Source organism: Carassius auratus, chromosome 40 (assembly GCF_003368295.1).
Source record: "Carassius auratus strain Wakin chromosome 40, ASM336829v1, whole genome shotgun sequence".
In the NCBI taxonomy this organism is placed as follows: Eukaryota; Metazoa; Chordata; class Actinopteri; order Cypriniformes; family Cyprinidae; genus Carassius; species Carassius auratus.
The window spans coordinates 5,161,887-5,185,529 of NC_039282.1; the positions used below are offsets into that span (position 1 = coordinate 5,161,887).

Sequence of the window (23,643 nt, forward strand, 5' to 3'; positions counted from 1 at the left end):
TGTACGCGGCCAATCAGAGTTTTTCCTTCCATCAAACATGTGATGTGCCCAGTCAATCTCATCGGAGCCCTCAGCCCCTTCCAGCAACCCCACCAGTCATGTTATTTCTCCTGCTCCTATATTCAGTGTCTGTTATTTTTCTGTGAGTTGTTCCAGCTGATTTCTTAAGTCTGTGACTGTCCTCCTATCCTTATGTGCAGCTGCTTGAATGGAATCAATCTGGTCCTGTGACTGCTTTCCTGCGTTAGCCAGCTTTACCACTTCTGTTTTTAGCTCTTTTACAGAATCGTTGGTTGTTTGTATATCCAAAAGTAGATCACAAAGTGCTGGGCTCAGTGCAGAGTCTATTTCTTCTCTTGCAGTCCAAGCCACAACCAAATTGAAAATTCTTTATTGGCGATTGTTCAATCTCTCTTTTCCGAACGTCCTTGATTGTTGCGGTACTAATAGTGGGCTAGGTGAAGAGTGCTTCAAAGTTTACTGACAGGATATATACAATTTCTGACAGTCTGAAGTGAGCAGAACAAAGGACTATGTGCGCATTGCTGCCGAAGGGTCATGTGAGGGCCTTCCCAGGGCCTGATCTTTCTGATGTTGTGCAATGCATACCATCAAGATCTAGCAGTCTTTGTAATGTGCTCTTTGAAGGTCAGCTGGTCATCAAAGATTACACCAATATTTCTGAATGAAGTTGATGGGGTAACTGTAAAAGAACCTAGCTGGATGGTGAAGTCATGCTGTAGAGTTGTAGAGGCAGGGAAGACAAGAAGCTCAGTTGTAATGTTGCCATTGTCATGTGACCTACCAGTCATTCACAACTCCTCTCCTGTGATCATGAAATAATAAAGATTCCAATGGATGCACATTTCAGAATGTTGCTGGAAGTGTGGGTCATCTGGGTGCTTTTCGCATACTGTTTCAAGAAGACTGTGAATTCAGCCAGTCTTTTCAAAAACTGCTTTTGCCTATGAAGTAGGGAAGTATGTGTATTCAGTTGCAGACATGTTTCATTCATGGTTGTATCATTGTTTTAATTATATAAATTCTATTGCATTTTTACTACATTTCATTAGCTCTTTACTTGTACTCTGCATAATGACAATAAAGTTGAATCTAATCGAATCGAATCGAATCGAATCGAATCTAATCTAATCTAATCTAATCTAATCTAATCTATTATACAAATGTTTGATTGAAAGATGTTTCTTAAACATTCAGTAGTTATTCTTTAGAATTATGTACAATATTAATCTTAAAGTATTAAAAACTTTTAATTTTTTATTTATTTATTTAAATGTATTTTTTTGTGAAGAGAGGCTGATGAGATTTAAAACAAGCCCCCAGCCCTCCCCACACACAAGTCCCTGTTTTTGTGGGATATGCAGCGTGACCTGATAAGTACAGGAAATACTTTTTTTTTTTTTTTTTGAAGTAGCTGTATCATTCTTTCTGTTGACACTACTATAACTGATCCTGCTGACTCGTTAGTTTAAACAAGAACATTGTGGACTGCTGTGGAACATGATAACAATTAATTTTGTTTTGCAGTGGCCATCCTTATGAAATATAAGTTTATTCAAATGTGCTATTAGTATACTTCTTTTAAACAAAAAAATAGGAAGGTATGCGTTTAGATTTTTTTTAAATGTACTTCTCAGAAATGGGCTACATTTAAGTATGCTTGACTTATACTTACAAAAATTCTAAATATATTTGAACTATACTTGTGCTTCTAGAATCTGTGTTTTCATTGTTATACGGTAGAGAGCGCTAGTACTCATCTTCTGTACAGAATTTCCAAAAAACACAAGTGAAGAGGAAAAAAGAAACACTTGATACTAACACATGTAATCTAACATGATCTTCTGACATGAAACAGCATCAAAACTGTAACTTTATGGACTAAAATGTAGACTGATGAAGAGGTAATAATTACAAGTTTTGTCAAGTTTTGGGGTGTTGATCGACTCAATCTACGTTTTGATTATCATTCTGAATCCAATTCATAGTCTTTTTTCAGCATTTTGTTCAAAATGTTATTTCTTTATTTTTTATGAAACTTAAAAAAAAGAATGCATGAAGCTAGACCAAAATGTTTTTGTAGCACAAGCACACACTGTTCTTTCTTCGGATGTTATGTATGTTCAGATATTCATACAACAAAATATATACAAATTCAAAACTAAAGAGGGATATAGTAGTATATTTAAAGTATGATTTAAAGTTCAAATAAAAGAAAACTTATGAGTATACTTGCAGTATAAAACTACTAAACTAGTAGTTTACTGAGACTATACTTCAAAGAGTACAAAGCATTTAATTAGTAAACTATCAGTATACATATAAGTTCACTTTTAGTATAATTGCAATACAAACTACAAACATAGAGACATGTTGTGTTTTCAATGTTTGCTACTGTTATACCTAAAATATACTTAAAAGTATACTTTTATATACTAAAGTGGTCCAAGTTAGTCCCAAGGAGTATTGAAACAGTACACTTATATACCTGCTACATAAAATATACTTAAAAATATACTTGAACTTTACTTAAGTGTACTAAGTAAAATAAACTTCAAGTATACTACTTTTTTGGTAAGGGCAGTCCTCATCTCGGAGTTTAATCTGAGTGTGGCCTGGCGAGAGGCAGGTATTGTATTGTGATTACAGATACTTACAGATAATCTCTGTCTCTGTGTGTGTGTCTCACTGTGTGTGTGTGTTTCTGTGTGTGTTATTATAGGAGGGTTGGGGAAGCCAAACGTGATATGGGTTTATTCCATCATGAGGATTTCTCACCTTCTGAACATGCTGAACAATGATGACAAAGATGTTAGGGAGTTGGCTCGATCCTCCCTGTTCCTGGACCTCAGGAGACGCAAGGTGCCATTAGCCAGGGACGTTAGTCAGGACCCCATTTCCTTGGCTTCAAAAAAATACCCAGCAGAAAACTGGAAACACACTCTGTTGGTTTTGGTGTCTGGTCAGACTTCCTGGACGGAACCGGAGTATCACTGGATAGGGCTCAGTCTGACTCTGGGACAGTGAGGGTCTTAGGGAAATTATTGCTGACCCCCTGATCTATGTCAGAGTAACGGCCACATTTGGTGAGTATAGCCACCCACTAACATCCACAGGTGCCTGGCGAACTCTCGTGGATTACATCAGTATCACCAAAAACAACACTGGACTGGACTGATCCTTCAGGGAAACTTGCGTGTCTTCCCTCTGCTGATCATGCTGTTTCTCATTCATTTCTCACTCAGTGAGGACATTGTTATTTTAACAGATTACAAATACTTCCTACTAGGCTCAACCATTTTTATCTGGTTTAGTAGAACTCAGGTTCCTCACTCTCTGCATCACACTATAGAACAGATCAAAGAAACATTACCACATATCCTGAATGGCTGTCATGCCTACAAATGAATGTACACAGCACGCCACGACAGAATAGTGGACCTAATAGTGAAAGATATATCAAGTTATGCATCTTTAGGAAGAATATACAAATATTCCTGTGTAAATTCATCCATGTTTGAGTAATTCTGAAATCTTTTCTCATTTGTCTGCTAACACACCAGATGTTGTTGTGATTAATGAGGAGTGTAGAGAAGTGTTTGTTTTGTAGTTTGCGGGCACCTTTGACTCTACAGTAGTATGGAGGAAGCTTTCATGACTAAAGTCATTAAATATCAATAATTCCTAAATACCATTTCAGAAATAGGTTATCGAGGCAGATTACTTGATTTTATATGTGCCAGCTTAAGACACACACACAGGTTGGTTATAAGAGGGCTTCAACAAATTGGGATGGCCAAAACGAGGGCCAAATGACTAGCAAAGTATAGTGCTTTGTCTGCTATCATAGGCAGCCATCATATTTTTGGAGGAGACGCTGTTATTTATACCCATAAGAACTGAGTGATATGCCTCATATTGTAAAGATCTGCTGCATGCCACTGGTCCATGACCTTGTACATGTATTTAACTGCATCTATAATATTAATGTAATTTATGTAATATTTATGTTACTTATTTTAAGTGGACTTAAATAAATTGTTAAAATGTGTCTATCTGTGTGTGTGTTCCATCTACTTCCCTGCATGCAGCTTAGTTCCACCAGCTTCTGGAAAGCCCTCTATCCTCATCATCTCCTACAGACCTAGTAATCTATAGAATATCCGTATCGGTGTCATCTCCTGCACTATAATCATCAGTTCCATCATCTCCTTTATACTGCTCAATTAACCCGTTAGTTTGATTCTAACTCACTTGTCTGACATCCTGTTATATCACCACAGTTTTCGTTTTTGTTTCTTTCCAATAAGTAAAAATCCTTCTACAGCAGTTTTTATTTCCAATCCAGCAAAACTGAGTATTGAGCAATATGTTTACTGTGCTTTTCCACCTGGATCCAATTAGTTTAGATGATTGCAAATACATGCATTTGCTTAAGACTGCTGTTTTTCATATTTTTCTCAAGCCTTAATAATTTCCATAACCTCACAAGGGACTTCTCGGGAACTTTGGAGTAGTTTTAAATTTATGAGAGATACAGACAAAGTCTGCAAAACGTTAGAAGGAAAATGCAATGAGCTATCACAAGTAGACTTATTTTTCTGGAAATCTCCTGAACTTGGGCCAAAACCTACACTGACACAGGGAGTAAAATATATCTTTACAGAAACAATGAGTATAGGCCAAGAGGGCACACATGTAAGTGTTACATTAAATGAACCATATTGCAACACTGTCCATGGCCAGCTAACCTGGTCTCCCCTTACATTTTGTGTTATTTATTGTTTAATTAAAATTAAAAGCACCTTTCTCAAGCATGACCAGTTCCACTCTTACTTTATAAATTTGAAGGAATATAGTAGTCTATTATATTAAAGGTACAATTTGTAAGATATTTGCATTCGAAAGCCACTAGGCTAGTGTTATATATTTTGTCCAGCTGATTACTAGCAATATCTCTAATGTTTTCAACTACTTGTAAATCATAAGAAAATTCCCATTCTAAACAGTGACAAGGGGCAGTGCGGTCGCCTGTCAATGACGTTAGTTACCCTTTGTTAGCGCCTTTACTGATGTAGAAACCACATGACAACAGTGTGTGGACAAATGTGGAAGTAGCTTTGCGACAAACTTCAACTAGAAAGAGATGCAGATCTCGATTGTGTTTTGCTCGACAGGTGAGTTGTTTTGATTCGTATCTTTACAGAATACATATGCTATTATAACGATCAACAAGATTAGTATAATGGGGTATACATGCCAAACTTGGGGCATCGCGTCTCTAGACTCGCACGAGGACGTGTCTGATACATAGTATAATCGCGTCTTTTCATTGACTTTTTATGTGATCTTCTCGCACAAATCGTTGAACTCGCGTTAAATCCATGATTTATCTTTCCATATGATTGATGGCCTTCAGCGGTTGGGTAGAAGACAACAAATCCCATCATTCCACGCTCCTTCTTAGAGTCATCAAACCACGCAATTGTTATTGTTTTGCTAGTGCGCCCTCTTGTGGCAGGTCATACAACCTGTACCTTTAACAATATATTAACCTTTACTGTTCATTAAGAATATTGAAAACCGTTGACTGTCACTGATAGAGTGCCTCTTATTGTCCGTCTTTTACATATAAAAAAAACATGCATTCAGCATAAATCAGGCAGAATGCATAACATCTTCTTTAACATACCAGTATTGGTCTTTCCTGAATGGCACTGCCATAAATTACTTTCTTATTGTATAAGGAGTGATTGTTCAAGTTTGAAAAGATCAGATACATGTCAACAGTGAAGAGAACTTGAGTTAAACAGAATCTATGACAAAAAGACAATTTAACAAATTATTAATTTTAATTTGACCAATAAAAACTCTCAGAAACTGTTGAGGAAATCTATTCTTTGACACAACTGGAGTAGAATGAACTTACGGTTCAATGTATTTTACACTAAAATGCTGGAAGTGGGTTTTTTTGTTATTAGCAATCAGTCTATATGGCCTGTCACCCAGTTTTTTGTAGTATTGGTAGTAGTAAAAGTCATCTCTTTTCCTAGAGAAACTGAGGGCAGGTCGTATCATGCCCCTCTCAGCTTTCTCCTAATACATTTCTCAAGAGTTGGTGATACATTTTTCTCATAGACTCTTTGCCAGCATGGCTTGGTCTAGACTTGTTTGTGTTTATTTACCACTTCGTTCCTCTTGTATATAGGTTTGTGATCTTTGCTGTAGTATTTGATCCCATCCATTTAATCCAGCAGTCTAAATGATGAATTTTTAAAGGGAGAATAAAGTGCAGCACCTAATGTCCATGGCGAGGTCAGTGTTGAAAGATATCATGTGATCGGTGATCCAACACCTGTGATAATCAAAGGAGGGTGAAGAACTTTGAAGTAGTTACAAACATGAATTTTCACTATTTAATAAAAATAAATAAATAAATATTTCTAGAAATGTCCAATTAGATTTGACCACTATACATATGGAAATTTAATATGTATTAATATAATATAATAATACAATTCCCTATGACCCTACATAGGACACCCAGTTTGCAGTATGGATGGATAAATATATTTTAATACTTACAGAGACCTTAAAAAAAAAAACTAACATACAGATGGTTCAAATTACCATGTTTTTCTTAAATTTCAGTTTTCCTGGCAGTCTCGGAAGTTTCTCACGGCTCTTTGACTGTCATCAATGATCTGTCTTTAAAACCAGAAAGTTGGGTTTTTCTGCAGTTTTCCCAAGGAGAGAGTAAAAGTGTGAGATCTTGGCACTGTCTAACTGCCATTTGATAGGAGGAGTTTGGAAATGTTTTTGTTTTTTCAGGCATGATTCTGTATCACTGGGATCCCTTCTCACTTATGAAGATTGTGTCTGGGAATTATTAATGAGTTGGCTCATGAAGAGAGACAAATCTACCGTTAATGTTTGCCAAAGAATTATCAAGTAATCTACAAAGAAATACAAACCGTTTTCTGCCCCATAACAATGATCACGGCATATTTTTGTTCCTTTGGCGGTTGTGAAAGTGCTTGCAATAAACAGTAAATCTAGCTTAGTCTTCAATGAACACTTCTGCATGGACTGTAATTGGAGCAATTTAAGCAGGTATTTAGATGTTTCCCTCCTTTTCATCCTGCTCAGCTAAGTGCCAAATATCGTCTGCCTCCAGCACACACTTTCCCTGCTTCTCCTCAAAAGTCACACCTTGTCCTGTACCTCCTTCCATCTCTTAACTTTTGTGCAGACTTGCCTTTGGATCCTGTTAGGCAGATTCAGCGGCACCTTAAAGGTATGCAGAGGCATCTTGGCAGGACAGTGTGTCCTGAGTAGTCATGTGCAAAAATTTGTGCACAAAGGTAATATTCACTCAAAAAAAAAAAAAAAAAGAGAAACAAGAAAAATGAATGCAGATGTCAGTGTCTTGGTTTCACTCACTCTTAGTAGTGTTTAAGGTTTGAAAACACCCATTCACCTCTGAGGGTCATGACAGCAGTGTCTTCTGTCTTGTTTCTAGATTTCATGTGCTTTAAAGATTTGAACTGTGACCAAGCTTGTTTAAATTATGACTTGCTAGCATTAAAACAATAATTATAACCAGTAGTAGTAGCAATACCAAGGTTGTGGATTAAATTCCCAGGGAATGCATAAATTTGAATGCAAATGAAAATAAAGAGCTAGCACACGTGTAAAATCAATAGTTTACCCAAAAATGCTAATTTACTCACCCTTGTGTTATTCCAAACAGGTATTTCTTTCTTCTGTTAGGTAGTATGTTTGCATCTCTTTTTCAAACAATGAAAGACAAGCTATATTTCAAATCTTCTGAAGCCACTATGAGGAGCAGACCAACAACTTGAATCACTGAAAATCTTTCAATCTGTTGACGATTTCAAATCTCAGCCAATGTGATTTGAATGTGCTCATATTAAAATTAGATGCTTCATGATCAGTTATGAGACACAGGAGAACAATATGTGATGGAGAGACTGTGCAGCCAATGTATTTTACTGGGTTTATATTTATTGCTTACTTTCAGTGTTTAAAGCTGTTTTATATTTCCTGTTTTAGTAGACTATATGCAGCCTTTACAAAACTGCACCTCATGGGAAGCATTCATTTTAGTGGGTTATCCATCATTATACATGAACTGATTTCTCTCTCTCTCTCTCTCTCTCTCTCTCTCTCTCTCTTGTTCAAAGATTGAGACAAGAATTGATTTGATGTAAATGGAATGTTCCAATTGGTGAATTTGTATATAGTAAGTCATCCCTTAGTTATTATGTTAGTGGGCGGATAGTGTTGGGCTTAGATCCTGACTTATCATCTTTGCTGACTCTGTGTTGAATTAGTGAAGCATAGTGAATTGTTGGCAACACAAAATAAACACAGTTTTGTTTGAGAAACACTGTTTATGAACAATGAAAACCACATGGAAGCAATTGAAAATTTCTCACATTCTCACACACATACACAGCCCCACCATCTCACACACTAAAAATTCTTGCAAATGCTCATTCGCTTTCTTGTCATACCCTTAGACTATAGGCTACGTTATGTACAGAAGTTCTAAAGAAGCAGATTTAATGGTGGAGCGTGTGCAGAGTAGACCCTTATTCAAACATCTCATTAGAAAGGTGTTAACTTGAGAGACATCTAAGCCTGCAGGTTAAGGACACGGGAAGATAAAATGATAACATCCACTGGGGATTTCTCCAACTTTCAGAATACTTCTGGCTTTCTAACTGACATTTTAATGAACTGTAAAGAAGTAAGAGCACTCTGTAAATGTTAGCATTTAAACAAATGTAAACAGATTATGGGATCCTGCAGATATTATAATTTTTTTTTAATTGCAGCTACACAATCCAGTTAAAACTGACATTAATATATGCTCTCTTATTCATTGATATTATCGATTTTACAGCACTGTCACTATTGGATGAGAATAAAACTTAAATATATTTGAGCTGAATAATGACACCACTGTCCTCTAAAGAGATGCTTTAGAAGAACCATTTTTTTTTTTACATTTATTTATTTAATTTTATATACTTATTGTTTTGTAAAGAACATTTTATAAATCTAAAGAATGTTTGCAATGGAAATGATCCATGGAGTTTCTTAAAGGTTCTTCATGGAACCAGAGTGTATCCCTTTTACATTAGTTTCTAGAATTTGTTATTTCTTCTAAATTACATTTTTAATAAGAGCTGCCAAAATGCTGTACTAAACGCTCAATATCTGTATCACCTTAGCAAATCCAACATATTAAGAAGCTGCACAAAAAGAGTGCTAATGCGAATATCTTAAATATCTTCTGAAAACAGTGAGGAGCTGCAGATGTAGGGTTCTTTTTGGCCCTCATCTTCTTCCAGCAGTTTCTCAAGGGCCAGAGTGCCCTCGGGGGCCTGGGGGGTCTCCACCTGCTGAGGCTCAGGTTCTGGGGAGAGAATTGGCAGGGTCAGAGGCACTGGGAAGAGCTGGGGGGCTGACAGGGCCGCTGGCATCGAGGGGCCCTGCACAACGGAGCCGGAGATAGTGGATAAAGGCTGAGCCCAAGGGATGTACGTAAAGGAGGAGTCCGGGGCCTCCACCTGAGGCAGGGCTGAGCTGGAAGTGCTCATGGTCTAATAGGGAACCAGATATGGGACTAGTTAACATCTTTAGACAATGAATAATAGCAGTGGCTAAGCATCAGTCTGTGGCTCACCGCAAGGTTGGTGAAGAGAGGTGTGTGTAACGTCAGCATAGGAGAAGGGCCCACCACAGTGTAACTGGGACAGATCGGCTGGACGTACATATCTGCGTGGGATGGGATGGCAGGGTCGTGGTGTTGGTCAGGAGGACTCCAGTGACTCAGAGGTTGAAGAGCAGATGTGCTGGTGGTCTGGGCAAACCATCCTGTGCAGAGCCCACTGATATCCACTAATGAATCATTAAGGGCGCTCTGGTTGACTTCTACGAAGCTAGAAGATGCTTTCAGAGGGGGAAAAAATGGCATGAAAAGGAGTTGCATTAATCAATTAAAAAAGAAAGTTCATATGTTACTTACCAGCATGTGTGTAAGGTGGCAGAGTGTTGTTGGGAACCATCAACTAGAAAAAGTACAAATAAAACATAATTACATTTTCTAAATATTCTTGAATCAAGGTAGGCTACATTTAAGATATTACAACTCTTTCCCCGCCATTGACGAGTTATCGCGTCTTTTAGAAGACAACGTTTCCTCGCCAAAGAAGAGTTTTTACGGCTTTTCGTGTTTTTACTGTTATACACTCGGGGGCACTATTAAACATCTTCTGAATGAGTACAAAGGCTCCCGAACAAACCCACACATGGACAGGACGGAGAAATTAGCGATCTCTCATGTAAACAGATGCATATTAAAAATAATGCTATCTTTGGTAAATGACAAATGACACATGATATCAGTGAAAACTGCATAATGTTAATAAGAGTAAAATGTTGATCCAGGTGGTGGTATATGTCTGTGCAAGCTTTGGAGGCGTTGATGGAAGCAATTTACTGGATTTATGCTTTGATAATCGTACTGAATATTATCCAGATGTAGTTTATGATCATTTTTTTCTAGAAAAGCTAAAAATGTAAGTGTTTCTTTTACGGTGAGCACATTTGAATAGAAGAAAGTCAGGAGTTTACAAGAATACATCGAAACAGCAACAAACAAGTAAGAGACAAAAACCGAAGATAGACAACTTAAAATAGAGAAATAAAGGTTACATTGTAGCTATATATTTTAGTTAACTAGACTGTTGGAATTTATAATATTACTGCAGTGCTTGTCTCTTTGCTAGACCAATTTCTACATTGTAATGGACTGTTTTACTCAATGGATGCTTTAAACTAATATACAAGTATGTTAATGAAATAATTACAGAATAAATCTATATTTTATGTCCATGTGTGTAGTTATTTTAACAGCATCTGGCAGGATAATGCACAACTAGTTGTCTTAACCACAGTTTATTTAACAATAACAATGACAAGCTTGCTATACATTACTTTTTACACAACAGATCAAAACAATTAAGTTGTAGCACAATGTAATACCTTTGTAAAATTATGAACATGTCAGGACAAGTCGTTCCACTTAGATTCCACTTAAACAGATGATAGGGACTTTTATTTAAGACCTAGTTGTTTGGATCAAGTGGTTTGCAGTGTTTGGCCCCCAAGCCAACAAATGGCAGTTCTGTTTAAAAACACACATCTCCAAACCGAGAGAGGTGTTGATTGAAATGGCAGAGAGCACATCAAGGGGCTGGCTTACAGATAACCTAGTTAGCACTAAAGTAACAGAGAGCAGGTCTAATTCTAATGTGTGGTTTCACTTATTGCCATAATATGTAATGCCACTTAGGACGCAATTACTAAGTGAAGTGTCATCAGCTTCTGTAGAATAGCTTAAAGGGCATTAATCAGGATGGCATTAGAAGAGCCATAGAGATGCTTCATAAGATCTCACGCTTTTCTACAGTTTGCTAAAGGCATTTAACAGAGTTTAACCCATTATGTGCTTTCAATGTGAGAAGGAGGCTGTTGAGTGTGTGTGTGTTTGTATGTATATGTTTTTATGTGTTGTCAAGAATAATTAGAAGGTTGGTAGGCAAGCCTCTTGGCAGATCCGTAACCGGATTTGCATAAGGCTCTTTGCCCAACCCCTCCGGCTGTGTGGGGGAATAGTTTAACTGTCACGGAAAAACACCTGGACTATATAAGACCAAAATCCCCTTGGAGTTTGGAGAGCCTGCCTTTCTGCACTCAGTAATTCCTTGTAAAATTCAAGCTGAGATAGATTTTGGAATATTGCACAATCACATAATCAATTTGAGGTAACAGTTAACAGGATTTCATTGTGGAATTTTAATTTGAACAGTGTTGCTAGACTTTTAAAGTGAGCTCATCTCAACATGTCCATGCAGTATTTTGCAATACTTCGCCATCCTGGGCTCCATTATTCAGCCAGTTATTAGTAAGTGCCATGAACTGACCTGACTTGTGTTTGTCATTTTAACAACTACAATTAAAGGGATAGTTCACCCAGAATGAAGGTTGTGCCATCATTTACTCACCTTAATGTCAATCCAAACATGTACTTAATTTTTTTTTATTTTTCTGTGGAACATACAAGAAGATATTTTGAGAAAGTCTTACAGGTCTGAAACGACATGAGGGTGATTGAACAACGACAGCATATTTTTTTTTTTTTTGGGTGAACTGTTTCATAAGTGACACAGTCAGCAAACAATCAGCCATGTTTAAAACCCAAGGTCCTCACTTCTTTCATAACTAATCTTTTAACATTAATTTCTGTATATACTGGTACATTTAAAAAATGTCAAGATAAATAACATTATATTAAAGTTAAATTAAAAGAATATAAAAATATGCTTAATGAGGTAAATGGAAGTGATCAAAATCAACAAGAGAGCAATGATATGCAAGTGCTATAACAAGTCTCAGTTAACTTAACGCAGTACACTTATCACGTTTTTTTTAATTATTATATAATAATGAAAATAGAAATAGAAAAACAATAGAGCAAACTATTGTTAGAGGCCTTTTATAAATAAAACAAACACTGTCTAACAGATTCAACAACATAATTTGCAGCACTTTTTTACTTTTCAATGTAACTGTTATTCAGGGTTCCACTTCAGGACCTCGAGCTGCGTCAAACAACACTTTGGGGAACGCATTTAGCGTGAGCTAAATATCGTGTGTAATCAGTCCAATGGAAGAGCGTGAAGTCACAGGCGGGGTGACAACCAAGCAACCAGGAAGCTATAAAAGCATGTGCCGCGCAGCTGCCGTCAGCTTCGTGTCTTTTAGGAAGCGCTCTGTGTGTGAATGTCACTTGTTTGTCTTGTGAGTTTTATTTACTTTTGTCTGTCCAGTTAGAGCTCCAAGTCACTGAAGTTCAAAATGCTCACGATCAAGCATGTTGAAGCTCAGATCAGGTCCGAGGACTGGTTTGTCACAATAGATCTCAAAGATGCATATTTCCACATATCCATCCTTCCACAACACTGAAAGTTTCTGAGGTTTGCTTTCGGGGGCGAAGCTTACCAATATCAAGTACTTCCCTTCGGCCTTGCACTCTCACCCCGCATGTTCACAAAATGTGTAGACATGGCTCTGGTTCCCCTGCTCATGCAGGGCATCCGCATTCTCAACTATATAGATGATTGGTTGATTTTAGCTCAGTCAGAGCAGGTTGCGGTTTGGCATCAAGATGTCGTTCTCGCACATGTGGGGGAGCTTGGTTTGAGACTAAACGCCAAGAAGAGTGTACTTTCTCCAGTTCAGAGAACCACCTATCTAGGCGTAGTATGGGATTCGACCGCGATGCAGGCACGATTGTCTCCTGCTCATATCGAGTCAATCCTCATCTCAGTCGAGAGAGTCAGAGAAGGCCAGTCACTTACTGTCAAACAATTTCAGAGATTGTTGGGTCAGATGGCAGCTGCTTCCAACGTGATACCTCTTGGCCTGTTGTACATGAGACCCCTACAGTGGTGGCTCGAGACCAAGGGATTTTCCCCGAGGGGCAATCTACTTCGCATTATCAAGGTCATACAGCACTGCCTCCGTGCCTTAGACATGTGGAAGAAACCTTGGTTCTTGAATCAGGGCCCGGTGCTGGGAGCTCCTTGTCGCCGTGTAACACTAGCGATGGATGCATCCCTCACCGGTTGGGGTGCAGTCATGAGTGGCCACCCTGCCCGTGGTCTGTGGAGCGATCGCCATCTAACATGGTATATCAATTGTCTAGAAATGCTAGCAGTTTTTCGTGCACTGAAGCACTTCCTCCCAGACCTAAGGGGCCACCATGTGTTGGTGCGCACCAACAACACATCGGTGGTCTCTTACATCAACCACCAGGGAGGTCTGCGTTCGCGCCCCTTGTACAAGCTGGCGCGCCAGAACCTTGTGTGGTCCCAGAGCAAACCCCTCTCATTAAGAGCAGTATATATTCCTGGGAAACTAAATATGGGAGCAGACATACTGTCGAGGCAGGGGCCGAGGCCCGGGGAATGGAGGCTTTATCCAGAGGTGGTGAAGCAGATATGGAGAGTATTTGGCAGGGCTCAAGTAGACCTATTTGCGACTCAAGAGACATCACAATGTCCCCTTTGGTTCTCTCTAGTTCATCCAGCTCCTCTGGGACTGGACGCTATGGTACAGACCTGGCAGAGGCTTCGTCTGTACGCCTTTCCCCCTATTGCTGTGCTCCCGGGAGTTCTGGCGAGAGTACGCCGGGATGGGGTCCGTCTATTATTGGTAGCCCCGTTCTGGCCGGCCCGAGTATGGTCCGCAGACCTGGTCTCGCTCCTCGACGGCTCTCCATGGCAGATACCGATCAGGACAGACCTACTCTCACAGGCACAGGGCACGATAATTCACCCTCGCACGGAGTTGTGGAAGCTGTGGGTGTGGCCCCTAAGGGGGCACAACTATTAGCAGCTGGTCTCTAAACCGAGGTTGTTGAGACCCTCCTCCAATCCAGAGCTCCCTCAATGAGAAAACTGTACACCCTGTGGTGGAAGCTCTTCACATCATGGTGCAGAGACCGCCAGCTAGACCCAGCAAACTGCCCAGTTGGTACAGTGCTGGAGTTTCTACAGGCCAGGCTCTCTGCAGGGTTGACCCCATCCATGCCATTACGGCCTACCACGCCCTTCTCGATGGCCAGTCTTTGGGAAGACACCCCCTAGTTACATGTTTCCTCCGTGGTGAGCTGAGGCTGAGACCTCCAGTACGGTCCCGTATTCCCCCGTGGGACTTGGTTGTGGTGTTAGAGGCAATGTGCAAACCCCCGTTTGAACCCATTCAAGATATTTCAGACAGACATCTTACGCTTAAAACCGCCTTTCTGTTGGCTGTCACCTCTCTGCGGAGAGTAGGAGATCTTCAGGCCCTCTCTGTGGCCCCTACTTATCTTGAGTTTGCACCTTGCATGACCAAAGCGTTCATATACCCTCGAGCGGGATATATTCCTAAGGTTCCCTCCGTTACACCATCACCTGTAGTGCTGCAGGCCTTCTGTCCTCCTCCCTTTCGGGAGCCTGACCAAGAGAAGCTAAATTGTATGTGTCCAGTTCAAGCGCTGGATGCATACGTCCACAGAGCTGCCCTGTGGAGAAAAACTGACCAATTGCTTGTATGCTACGGTCCCCCCAAGAGGGGTTCTCCTGCTTCTAAGCAGACTATTAGTCGTTGGATAGTCGAGGCTATCAACGCCATCTATGAGTCCTCTGGTCGCCCCCCGCTGTCGGGAGCCAAGGCTCACTCTACTCATGATGATGACATAGGGGGTGAGTAAATGACCAGGTTAATTTAATTTGAAAGTGAACTAATCCTTTAATGTCACGGTGTGTCTGTGAAACATTGTAGTAGTTTTGTGAGCGTGTGAAGATCATGGCAGTGTCTAATGCCGGAAACACGCAAATGCACAATGACTAATGTAAATCAAGCAAGGACCTGTTTCTATGTATGTTTATTTTAAAAATATTTCTAGGACCTTGACATTTTTTTTTTTTCAGATTCAAAAACTTTGAAGGATTTTAAGGACCAATTGGAACCCTTCTTATATAAGCATCATCACATGCACCTCACTTCATTTTTTTAAGCCTAGTGTCAGTCGCTTGTTTTTGCCTTTAAAACACTTTGAACTGCATTGATCTGGTGGGAAAAGGACTATATAAATAAAATATGACTGATTGATTCAGCATAAACAAACACTGTTTTCGCTCGTCTCGTTTTGTTAAGTGTTAACATTTTTTTCACTGCATGGTGAAATGCAGTTAGCCAATTAATAGTATTTCATTGTGAAATTGTAGCCTTCTCTTTCATTAAAATGACATTTAAACAGTGTTACTAGACTTTTAAAGTGAGCTCATCTCAACTTGTCCTTGCAATATTTTGCAATATTTCGCAAATCTTATAACCAGTTTGAGAGTTTTTATTTCTCCTGGGCTCCATTATTTGTCATATTTACAATTGCAATAAAGGGATTTATTCACCCAAAAAAGAAAATTCTGTCATCATTTACCCGCCATCATGCCATTCCAAACCTTTGCCACTTTATTTCTTCTGTAGAATGCAAAAAAATAAATTTTGAGAAATGTCTTTTTTTTTTTTGCCCATACAATGAAAGAACCAAGACTCTTTGATCATTAATCATTCTTCAGAATGTATTCTTTTGTGTTCCACAGATGAAAGAAACTCCTACATGTTTGGAGCAACATTTTTTTGGTGCCTTAAGTGATACCAACCAAACAATTAACCTTCTTTAATGCCCGAGGTCCTCTTTTATTTCATAAGTAATCTTTTTCAGCCTCATATTTGGATATCACCATTATGCATTGAATGGATTAGATGAAGAAGAAGAAAACAAGAAAAAAAAAACAAGTTAGGACTTGAATGAATAACAAATGAGATAATGTTAAGGGAGAGTTTTTATAATCAGAAGCATGTGTCTTATTGAGTAAGTGAGTTCACACACGTGTGCTCTAGTTCCTACTGCAGTGGGGGGTGTCGTTCTAGCAGCATTGCCTCTTTTTCTCCGCAGAAGCTCCTTCACTGGGTCTTTGACTCTCACTCCCTGATACGGCTTGGATGCAGAAGACTCTGACAGTGCTGTTACAAAAAAAAGAAAATTAAAAACAAAAACAGAAACCTGGCAGATATGAGTACACCTCATGACAAGTGTATAAAAAATGTATTCTAATGCACTTTAAAGATCCTTTGAACCGTACTGATTTTTTTGCTGGTGCCAAGTTAAACAAGGTGTGTCTGAAAGTGTTGAAAGTTTCAGTCACTCAACAGAGACTTCTTTTATCCGGACCTTTCGTCATTTTTTGTATTATGTAATCTGAAGTACAAAGCTACTGCAAGAAAATAATCACTCAAACTCTTACTTTCTTGAACAATTTCAGCCATTAATGAATAGTGTTGACCTAGTGAGCCTGAGTGACACTGAAATCAGCTTATTTGCAGATATAATTATACAAATCCCACTTCCTAAGCGATTCAAACAAAGCAGATGGTCGGATATAACTACGTTTAATAATAATTTTTCATTAAATATCACTTGCTCGTGTCCTCATATGCTGCACCATATATGTTGGTGTTACATGGTTGTAGTAGATTCTGAGCAAATTCTTCTGCTTGTCTTATTTTAGAAACTTCATTTAGAAATGTCATGATGAGTACTACTGTTTTCTGTACAGCTATATAATTCAGAGTCAGAAATATAACATCCAAGATCTGTTTCAAACAGAAAACAGTTGTTTTGTGAAAAAAAAAAAAAAAATGTTATCCGTGAACTATGGTTTATACATAATATTTTTGTGGGAACTGTGACACATTTTTTTCCAGGTTTACTTTCAAAAGATAAAACATTTATTTTAAACTTTATAAATGTCTTTCCTATCACCTCTGATCAATATAATGTGCCGTTGTGTAGTGTACATATAAAAAAAGCAAAAAATAGACACAATATGCAAATAAAGTATTATCAGTTGTGATGCATTACACAAAGGTATGTGGGAAAGTTATTTTTCATCACAAATCAAAATATGTTGTCAAATTTAATTTTATATTACTTCTTTCTTAAGGTTTCTAGTTACACTATTCAATAAAGTTAAACTTGTTTGTAATAATTTAATAGCTAACATGAACAGTTTTTTCTTTTATGAATTTGGTTAACATTCATGTCTATATTTAGTAATACATTTACAAGTTAAAATGTTCAATTACATTAATGTAAAATTAATAGCATTAATCTATTATGAACAATAGTTTATAAAATAACATTAATAATCTGTAAAAAAGCATTTTTATGTTATGACTCCTAATGCACTAAAATAAGTTACTGAGTTTAACTTTATTGTAAACTGTTACCATTTATTTTCACAGCACACAAAGTAACTAATTCAGTTAGCCTGCAGAATCTTCACATTCTTCTCCATTAAAATGTCATTCAAACAGAGTTGATTTCATTTCAGCATGTCCATGAAGATAAATAAAAACAGTACAGTATATCTCAATGATATATTTGTATAGTTGTGGGTTTTTATTTTATTTTATTTTATTTATTTGAAATGAATCTCCAGCGGTTTTATTTCTGCACCCCCAGTAAATTTGGTCCGTTTTTAAGTGAATCACTCAAGTCATGATTTGTGATTTATTATTCAGTCATTTTGTGAGTCACACAAACTTCAACAAGGTCCTTTAATGTGAAAATCTGATATCGCTTGAGGTGTTTGCTAAACATTGTTTGCTTAAAAGTCTCACACTCTCCACACCCAATTCTCTCACAACTGTTACTTCTTAAGGCTAAAGTTTCAATGTTTTATCACCAAATAATGAATCAGTAGTCTACCTGTTCTGTGCCATTCATCATAGATCCACCACACACACTGGTCTCTGTTAGAACAGGCTGGCAACTAACCACCTGTAACTCTCCATAACTTTAACAAAACAACCGTCAGGTCTTTTTTTTTCTTTAATCAATGTCTACTACATTGTCATTGTGCAAACAATCAAAATTCCTTTCAGTAAGGCACTGTTCTCTCATAGAGTGGAGATTGTTTAGGATTTGTCATTTATTCATTTTTTTAATTTTCAACATTCACAGATGAACACTGACTGTAAACAGGGAAATATATAACAAGGAGGGCAAAGAGGCATCTACAGTTGTGCAATACAAGTACAGCATGAATTAAAAAGCTGAAAAAAGAGGAAGCTATGCAGCTGTGAAGTCTTTTCTTTCAGAAGGAGGGTAATTGAAGGGTTTTGCATATCAAGATTAAGCCACTCCACAGGATGCTTGGTCTCTGAAATGGTACTATGCGTGTTTCCAAAGAGGTCTATCAGAAGTAATAACCATAAGTCTATCTGGACTTATTGGCAATGCATGTGATGACCTCAAACATCACCGCTGACTTCTATCCACATTCACTTCATAAGATATGTAGGATGTGGAAGGAACAGCCATTTCAGAATTTTTTTAAATTGGACTGCCGTTAATAGATAAGATTCCACAGTTGTGCATGTGAAATGATAAAATAACCATATTTATTTAGTTAGTTAGTCCACCTAAGTATCATTGAGATTCTATAATATTTAAGCTTTCGATTTAAATTTTACTTAAATTTTAAAGTTTTAGTGAATACAGCAATTGTTTTGTACATTCCTAATAAATATTTCTTTTTCAGTTAAGTTGATTTCAGGTATTGTATTTTTTTTTTATGTGTTTTAGTTTTATTCTAGTTAACAATAAAAACCCTGATTCAAACCCAATCTTTTTTTTTTCTTTCTTTCTTTCTTTTTAAACTTTAACCTTCGGTGTCAGCTCAAAATAGAGAAGCATTTTCTGAATGTGACTGGTATACATATAATTAACTTGTTTTTCTTCCATTTGAAAAATACAATAATAAAAAAGCAGCAGCATAAGTATCTTTACATCAGTCAGAGAATTTGACCATAATTCATTTAATTTAATCCCATTTAAATGTATGTCTAGAAAGTACTGGAACTTTTTTCATGAACGATGAAGAAAAAAAAAAAAAAAACTTTCGAAGAGCGTCATCAAGTCTGGAATGTTCTAAAATATTATATGCTTAGATAATATTGCAGTATCACATTGATACTTCAAGATATATATATAATATATTTGATAAGATGACCCCAAAAGGAACATTTAGAGTTTCTGTCAAGTAGCCAAAGACTAGGCCTCTGTATTAATGTATCTGTCACCCATCTGCACCTGTACAAGAAAATAGCTAAACGAAATTGATATTGTCAAATCATAAAACACGGCAAATATCAGCCTGAATTCTACTGGTTATGAAAAGGCAAACACTATGTTATGAATTAATCATGCCACTTATCTGAACAGATAACAACAGAAACGATCAATTGGTTTCTGTCTGTATAATGTAATAGGAGTGTGGTAGGTTTCGCATTTTTGTGCTCCATCTTAAAAAATATTTTTTTTGTTGCATCAGATTTTTGCAGTGCATTTCGTAAATAAATATCTTAAAATTTGCATACTCAAAATAATGTGTGAAATGTGCAAATCTAAATATTGTATTGATATTCGGAAATTGTACTTACATTTTCCCATGTGCACAGTCTTATACTCTAAACTCAATTCTTATAGAATCTAGTCAAAAACCTTTTCTATTTACTTCCTGAGATCATCTCATAATTGTAGAGTGGGTGCTTGAGTGGGCTGCCTTATAAAAGCAACAGCATTGCAGTTTCAAGTGATGTCACTACAAAGGGAAGCTGAAGTTCACATTCATTAAGTACCACCAGTTTACCACAATGTTAAAGTTTCAGTTTAACATATCTTATGAAAGTTACAAAGTATATATCCATAACTGCTCCATCCAACGACAATCAGATAATTTTCATACCTCAGTGGCACACATGCACAATCAATTTCTTTTGATGAGCAGGAGCAAAATTACTGAGTAACAATAATTTTACAACTAAAACCCACCAATAAATTTCAAACTGAAATTCAAATGAAAATCTGAATGAAATGTTTAATTTAATTTAAAATGTAAAATGTAAAATGTAAAATGTAAAATGTAAAATGTAAAATTTAAAATTTAAAATTTAAAATTTAAAATTTAAAATTTAAAATGTAACATTTTTATTTTATTTTATTTTAATGCATGGCTGTGGAACAAATAAGTTAATAATTAAAAAAAAAAATAATGTATAATTTTACAACTAAAACACACCTATATATATATATATATATATATATATATATATATATATATATATATATATATATATATATATATAATTTTTCTTGGAGACCACCAAACTGAATTCTATTTTATTTTATTAAATAGCTTATTTCCTTATATTTTTTATTTTTTTTTATATAACTTGGTGTCTGTAGGCACCCATACATGACGTGCTCGGTTGATAAATACATGTTATGTGATTAAAAAGCAGAGGCAGTTTAACTACATTCCAAAATATGATTTATATTTACTTTACTGCAATAAATAAATGTAGTTTCTTCCTGGGTGCAGTTGTTAAAATTGGAGTTAATATTAGGCTGCTGAGAACTGATGTAACCCACGTGAAACTGCCACGCTAGTCAATTTATTAGTGTTTAAAGGAAACACCTGCACATACTTTGAGCTTCATTGACCACTTAAGCCACGAAGCTCATCATGTTCCTTTTCTCAGCTTAGTTCTTTCTATTATTACACAAACAATCACACATCTCAGCAACAAAAACAAGGAACAGCTTTTTATTTATAACAATAACAAAATACATCTGCTTGTAATCCTCTGTCATGTAATCACTTCAACTCTGCACATTTAAAAATACAGCTGACTCGCACAGGATTTCTGAAGACGTCTTCAAAGTTCTCGGCTCATCAGTATTCAACCTGGTAGCCAGTATTTGAAACAGCCTCGCTCAAAGGTGTATTAATGAGGGAAAAGTCAAAAGGCTAAAAATACTTACTTCAGCCATGTGTGCGAAGACAGATCTTCCTTCTAAATTGAGAAACAAAGCGTAAATGAGATTCCACACAGTGCCAACGGTTAATGCATGAAAGCATTCGCTAATGCAAACTACAGTGTGGGCTCAATGCAAAGAAGCAATTTTCATTAGACCTCAGTGAAGAGGAGTTATTAAAAAAGCACAGTTTCTTTCCACAAATACATGAAACATTTTCTGAAGTACTGTGGGAAAAGGTGTTTTTACCACCAGCACAAACTAGAGCCATTGAGGACTATCAGATGAGGAAATAAGGTCTTGACCTTTAGAAGTGTTGTCTAACCCCTCTTTCTAGACAATATGCAATGTAAAAATCACTTATCACTATACCAAGCTTGTTTTATTTTTGAAAGATGTTACTTAAAGAAAAGAGGAAGTGATTAAACAAGTACGGCGTTGCTTCGGGCAACTCGAACATCCTAATTTACAAGTTCAGTTACTTTAGGTTATATGTTTAGGTGTTGTGTGTGACAGTGAAGGATGAAAAGAGTCTTATCCTCTGTCATCTTTCACCTGGAGCATCGCTGGAGAGCAGCGTAAGGAGGGCAGAGGCGAGCCAGGTCACACACTCATCTGCAGAGACACCCCACTGCTCTGTGTGTTTTACTAAGAGGGCAAATACTGTACCACAAAACAGCCTCAGGGCTCCAGAGTCACGGCGCTCCATCGGTTCATATTAGTGATCTATAGGCTGAAAATGCTGTTTTGAAAAATAATGAGACAAGATAAGATTTAGTAATGAAGTAATTCATCTTTTATGGTGATGTTCAAATATTTATTATCAACAAAGCTTTTGGTATGATTGTCAATATTTACAAAATTGCTAATACATATATAATACAAAACACATAGCATTAAAACAATACACAAATACAGACAATAGAGCATCCCAGTCCCGCCCACAGCTGGTACCGGAAGCAAAAATTCAATGCAATTTCTGCATTGACATGCATTTATGGCTTATTTTCCCAAATCTTTACTTCCGGCACCAGCTGTGGGCGGGACTGTGATGCTCTATACAGAAAATAGAATATTTGCAGTAAAACAGTAAATTATATATATGTATATATTAATTATATGAATTATGTAAATACACACACAAACACACACACACGCAAATATTTTATACAACAACCACAATATTACAAAGAATATAACACTATTATTGCAATTAAAAATAACTGGTTTCTATTTCAAGTGATAAAACAAATAATAATTATTACAAATGTAAATACAAATGTAAAGTGATCTATGTGCTGAAAATGCAATTTGAAAAAATTATGAGATAAAGCAATGTTTTGGAAAAAAGTAATAATTTTTTTAACATGATGCTCAAACATAAGAATGTTTTAGGTCAGCTATGGTTTTGGCGGGATTGTCATCATTTTTCACAATTGCTTATATATTTAATAATTAATTATATCTATCTATCTATCTATCTATCTATCTATCTATCTATCTATCTATCTATCTATCTATCTATCTATCTATCTATCTATCTATCTATCTATCTCTCTCTCTCTCTCTCTCTCTCTCTATATATATATATATATATCATTGGAAAAGTTTTTACTGATCTGATGAATTTTAGATATCATAAAATAAAAGTATTTTATTAGAATAAAAGTATTAATTTAAAAAAGTATTAATTTCTTTCAAAGCTTTATACTTTGTTTTACAAAGAAATATTTTTGTGCTTATATATATACATGGTTATTTATTTAATTGTTATTAAGTGCAGGAGTCTTTACATATTACCTAACAACAAATCAAGCTTTGCATAAATTATAATTTTAATTAACACATTACATTTTAATAGAACACAAACTTTGGTTAAATGAATCACTTGACCACTAAATTCATCTATTTTGAGGAAAATGTAAATGAATGAAATCTTAAGCGTGTGTGCCAGGCAAGGTCACAGCTTGTGTGTACATGCCACTCTCAGACAAGAGCCTGCTGAGCAAACAAACCTGCACGACTCTATCAACAATTCAACAGATACATGAAGAAACAGACACCAAACACAACTCCTGGTTCACGTGTGT

General features: G+C 36.7%; 1 protein-coding gene and 1 long non-coding RNA gene across 3 annotated transcripts; both read right to left on the bottom strand.

Annotated features, from left to right (window-relative positions):
• Positions 1 to 5,854: 5,854 nt before the first annotated feature.
• Positions 5,855 to 8,102, bottom strand: LOC113058988 (uncharacterized). Its single transcript, XR_003278047.1, has 2 exons — positions 6,652 to 8,102; positions 5,855 to 6,376 (listed from the first exon to the last, which is right to left on the bottom strand). It is a non-coding gene; the product is annotated as an uncharacterized LOC113058988 (long non-coding RNA).
• A 728-nt stretch (positions 8,103 to 8,830) lies between these two features.
• Positions 8,831 to 21,649, bottom strand: LOC113058355 (POU domain class 2-associating factor 1-like). Of its 2 annotated transcripts, none has more exons than XM_026226163.1 (5): positions 21,560 to 21,649; positions 16,559 to 16,692; positions 10,082 to 10,124; positions 9,740 to 10,005; positions 8,831 to 9,656 (listed from the first exon to the last, which is right to left on the bottom strand). In XM_026226163.1, exons 3-5 carry the CDS (start codon positions 10,119 to 10,121, stop codon positions 9,336 to 9,338), a joined length of 627 nt encoding a protein of 208 aa, XP_026081948.1. In that variant the 5' UTR covers positions 10,122 to 10,124; positions 16,559 to 16,692; positions 21,560 to 21,649; the 3' UTR covers positions 8,831 to 9,335. The 2 variants fall into 2 exon arrangements, with proteins under 2 accessions (XP_026081948.1, XP_026081947.1); XM_026226162.1 differs by lacking the exon at positions 21,560 to 21,649 and adding an exon at positions 20,176 to 20,307.
• Between the last annotated feature and the right edge of the window lie 1,994 nt (positions 21,650 to 23,643).

Excerpts from the sequence above, each read along its gene's own strand:
- LOC113058355 (XM_026226162.1), bottom strand. Across the intron at positions 10,125-16,558 it reads CAGTAGGAACTAGAGCACAC|TTGATGGTTCCCAACAACAC; the intron begins GTGTGTGAACTC and ends TACTTTTTCTAG. Across the intron at positions 10,006-10,081 it reads GCCACCTTACACACATGCTG|CATCTTCTAGCTTCGTAGAA; the intron begins GTAAGTAACATA and ends CCCCTCTGAAAG.